Raw genomic sequence first — 5000 nt, 5'->3', positions numbered from 1 at the left:
CATTCGCGAAAAAGGACTGTCGTTGCTCCAACTTGAACCTAACCATAAACATCAATGTCTTTCTTATAATCAATACACAAGTATATATTTTTTAAAACTGCATCTTTAGTTAATATTGCCTGCTAACATGAATTTCTTTTAACTAGGGAAAATGTGTCACCTCTGCAACAGAGTCAGGGTATATGCAGCAGTTTGGGCCGCCTGGCTCGTTGCGAACTGTGAAGACTATTTCTTCCTAACAAACACAGCCGACTTCGCCAAACGGGGGATCATTTAACAAAAGCGCATTTGCGAAAAAAGCACAATTGTTGCACGACTGTACCTAACCATAAACATCAATGCCTTTCTTCAAATCAATACACAGAAGTATATATTTTTAAACCTGCATATTTAGCTAAAAGAAATCCAGGTTAGCAGGCAATATTAACCAGGTGAAATTGTGTCACTTCTCTTCCGTTCATTGCATGCAGTCAGGGTATATGCAACAGTTTGGGCCGCCTGGCTTGTTGCGAACTAATTTGCCAGAATTTTACGTAATTATGACATAACATTGAAGGTTGTGCAATGTAACAGCAATATTTAGACTTGGGGATGCCACCGTTAGATAAAATACGGAACGGTTCCGTATTTCACTGAAAGAATAAACGTTTTGTTTTCGAAATGATAGTTTCCGGATTCGACCATATTAATGACCTAAGGCTCGTGTTTCTGTGTGTTATTATGTTATAATTAAGTCTATGATTTGATAGAGCAGTCTGACTGAGCGATGGTAGGCAGCAGCAGGGTCGTAAGCATTCATTCAAAATAGCACTTTCGTGTGTTTTGCCAGCAGCCCTTCGCAATTCTTCAAGCATTGCGCTGTTTATGACTTCAAGCCTGTCAACTCCCAAGATTAGGCTGGTGTAACCGATATGAAATGGCTAGCAAGTTAGCGGGTGCGCGCTAATAGCGTTTCAAACGTCACTCGCTCTGAGACTTGGAGTAGTTGTTCCCCTTGCTCTGCATGGGTAACGCTGCTTCGAGGGTGGCTGTTGTCGATGTGTTCCTGGTTTGAGCCCAGGTAGGAGCGAGGAGAGGGACGGAAGCTATACTGTTACACTGGCAATACTATAGTGCCTATAAGAACATCCAATAGTCAAAGGTATATGAAATACAAATCGTAGAGAGAGAAATAGTCCTATAATTCCTATAATAACTACAACCTAAAACTTCTTACCTGGGAATATTGAAGACTCATGTTAAAAGGAACCACCAGCTTTCATATGTTCTCATGTTCTGAGCAAGGAACTTAAACGTTAGCTTTCTTACATGGCACATATTGCACTTTTACTTTCTTCTCCAACACTTTGTTTTGCATTATTTAAACATGTTTCATTATTTATTTGAGGCTAAATTGATTTTATGGATGTATTATATTAAGTTAAAATAAGTGTTCATTCAGTATTGTTGTAATTGTCATTATTACAAATCAATGTTTTTATTTTATTTTTTAATTTCTACATTTTAAAAATCGTCCGATTAATCGGTATCGGCTTTTTTGGTCCTCCAATAATCGGTATCGGTGTTGAAAAATCATAAATCGGTCGACCTGTAACATCTATGTACTGAAATACAAGAGGACACGGACACACACACGGGGACACACACACACGGGGACACACACACACGGGGACACACACACACACGGGGACACACACACACACGGGGACACACACACACACGGGGACACACACACACGGGGACACACACACACACGGGGACACACACACACACGGGGACACACACACACACGGGGACACACACACACACGGGGACACACACACACGGGGACACACACGGACACACACTTACCTCTCCCTGGAAGCTCTTTAGCAGAGGAGCCACTTGCTTTCTGACATCCTGAAAGACGAAGAAGAAAGCGTTTAGAAGGAATGGTTTCCAGAGTACACTGATAAACACACGGTACCAATCTATAGAGGTGTCTTCCCTGTGGCTCAGTTGGTAGAGCATGGTGTGTGCAACGCCAGGGTTGTGGGTTCGATTCCCACGGGGGACCAGTACAAAAAAAAAAAAATAAAAAAAAAAAAAATGTAAATGCATGAAATGAAATGTATGCATTATTCACTACTGTAAGTCGCTGTGGATAAGAGCGTCTGCTAAATGACTCAAATGTAAATGTGTTGTGTTACATCGTAGTGTTTCAGGAGCCCGTTTCACCACATCAACACTGTTCATAGCATATTTAACCTCAGCCACAGAGTCTTATTGTTATAGCATTAGGTCAAGAGTCAGTGGTTTCTGATCAAGTATATACCTCCAGGAACATGTCAGTTAGCTTTACTACAGCCCTGTTGAGATGCAGTGTACACCACACCACCGTACAGTAAGACAGAATGGGTCATCCTGTACAAGAGGGTTCTACCTGCTTGGCTCCCGGCTACTAATACACACACATCATGAAACTAACTATATAGTGGTGTGTGTGTGTGTGTGTGTGTGTGTGTGTGTGTGTGTACACTTTCACAATAATGAAGTGTCTTTCTCTTGTTTTACTGCCACAGGGCCTGTATTCCCAAAGCTTAGGTCAGGGCCTGTATTCCCAAAGCTTAGGTCAGGGCCTGTATTCCCAAAGCTTAGGTCAGGGCCTGTATTCACAACGCTTAGGTCAGGGCATGTATTCACAACGCGTAGGTCAGGGCCTGTATTCACAACGCGTAGGTCAGGGCCTGTATTCCCAAGGCTTAGGTCAGGGCCTGTATTCCCAGAGCTTAGGTCAGGGCCTGTATTCCCAGAGCTTAGGTCAGGGCCTGTATTCCCAAAGCTTAGGTCAGGGCCTGTATTCCCAAAGCTTAGGTCAGGGCCTGTATTCCCAAAGCTTAGGTCAGGGCCTGTATTCCCAAAGCTTAGGTCAGGGCCTGTATTCACAAAGCTTAGGTCAGGGCCTGTATTCACAAAGCTTAGGTCAGGGCCTGTATTCCCAAAGCTTAGGTCAGGGCCTGTATTCCCAAAGCTTAGGTCAGGGCCTGTATTCCCAGAGCTTAGGTCAGGGCCTGTATTCCCAAAGCTTAGGTCAGGGCCTGTATTCCCAGAGCTTAGGTCAGGGCCTGTATTCCCAAAGCTTAGGTCAGGGCCTGTATTCCCAAAGCTTAGGTCAGGGCCTGTATTCCCAAAGCTTAGGTCAGGGCCTGTATTCCCAAAGCTTAGGTCAGGGCCTGTATTCCCAAAGCTTAGGTCAGGGCCTGTATTCCCAAAGCTTAGGTCAGGGCCTGTATTCCCAAAGCTTAGGTCAGGGCCTGTATTCCCAAAGCTTAGGTCAGGGCCTGTATTCCCAGAGCTTAGGTCAGGGCCTGTATTCCCAAAGCTTAGGTCAGGGCCTGTATTCCCAGAGCTTAGGTCAGGGCCTGTATTCCCAAAGCTTAGGTCAGGGCCTGTATTCCCAAAGCTTAGGTCAGGGCCTGTATTCCCAAAGCTTAGGTCAGGGCCTGTATTCACAACGCGTAGGTCAGGGCCTGTATTCACAACGCGTAGGTCAGGGCCTGTATTCACAACGCGTAGGTCAGGGCCTGTATTCCCAACGCTTAGGTCAGGGCCTGTATTCACAAAGTTTAGGTCAGGGCCCTGGCCTGCTCTGAACTGTTACGGCCCACCCCCAGGGGTTATATCAAATGTAATGTATGTTATGACCCCACTGACCCTATTGTCACCTCATCAGGGGGACACCTATTGAAATAATGACATCGTCGCCTCCCTCCTCCATCACTAAACGCTCATCACCCCCCCTTCAAAGAAATTCATCATCTGGTAGAGATAGAAAAACCTAACCTGGTCCGACGTGAATAAACCTAACCTGGTCCAACCTGGACAAACCTAACCTGGTCCGACCTGGACAAACCTAACCTGGTCCGACCTGGACAAACCTAACCTGGTCCGACGTGAATAAACCTAACCTGGTCCAACCTGGACAAACCTAACCTGGTCCGACGTGAATAAACCCAACCTGGTCCGACGTGAATAAACCTAACCTGGTCCGACGTGAATAAACCTAACCTGGTCCGACGTGAATAAACCTAACCTGGTCCGACGTGAATAAACCTAACCTGGTCCGACGTGAATAAACCTAACCTGGTCCGACGTGAATAAACCTAACCTGGTCCGACGTGAATAAACCCAACCTGGTCCGACGTGAATAAACCTAACCTGGTCCGACGTGAATAAACCCAACCTGGTCCGACGTGAATAAACCTAACCTGGTCCGACGTGAATAAACCTAACCTGGTCCGACGTGAATAAACCTAACCTGGTCCGACGTGAATAAACCTAACCTGGTCCGACGTGAATAAACCTAACCTGGTCCGACGTGAATAAACCTAACCTGGTCCGACCTGGACGAACCTAACCTGGTCCGACCTGGACGAACCTAACCTGGTCCGACGTGAATAAACCTAACCTGGTCCGACGTGAATAAACCTAACCTGGTCCGACGTGAATAAACCTAACCTGGTCCGACCTGGACGAACCTAACCTGGTCCGACCTGGACGAACCTAACCTGGTCCGACCTGGACGAACCTAACCTGGTCCGACCTGGACGAACCTAACCTGGTCCGACGTGAATAAACCTAACCTGGTCCGACGTGAATAAACCTAACCTGGTCCGACGTGAATAAACCTAACCTGGTCCGACGTGGACGAACCCAACCTGGTCCGACGTGAATAAACCTAACCTGGTCCGACGTGAATAAACCTAACCTGGTCCGACGTGGACGAACCCAACCTGGTCCGACGTGAATAAACCTAACCTGGTCCGACGTGAATAAACCTAACCTGGTCCGACGTGGACGAACCCAACCTGGTCCGACGTGAATAAACCTAACCTGGTCCGACGTGAATAAACCTAACCTGGTCCGGCGTGAATAAACCTAACCTGGTCCGACGTGAATAAACCTAACCTGGTCCGACGTGAATAAACCTAACCTGGTCCGACCTGGACGAACCTAACCTG

General features: G+C 46.5%; 1 protein-coding gene across 6 annotated transcripts in view; it reads right to left on the bottom strand.

Moving 5' to 3' along the window:
- Positions 1-5000, bottom strand: part of LOC106613316 (protein CASP) — a 203785-nt gene that overhangs the window by 143803 nt on the left and 54982 nt on the right. For all 6 annotated transcript variants that reach the window (XM_082956495.1, XM_082956489.1, XM_082956490.1 and 3 more), the window contains exon 3: positions 1852-1899. In XM_082956495.1, the coding sequence (XP_082812621.1) occupies positions 1852-1899 (48 nt within the window). The remainder of the gene's footprint in view (positions 1-1851; positions 1900-5000) is intronic.

This window comes from Salmo salar, chromosome 09 (genome assembly GCF_965601325.2).
Source record: "Salmo salar chromosome 09, fSalSal1, whole genome shotgun sequence".
Lineage (NCBI taxonomy): Eukaryota > Metazoa > Chordata > Actinopteri > Salmoniformes > Salmonidae > Salmo > Salmo salar.
This window is presented reverse-complemented; position numbering and strand designations above follow the sequence as displayed.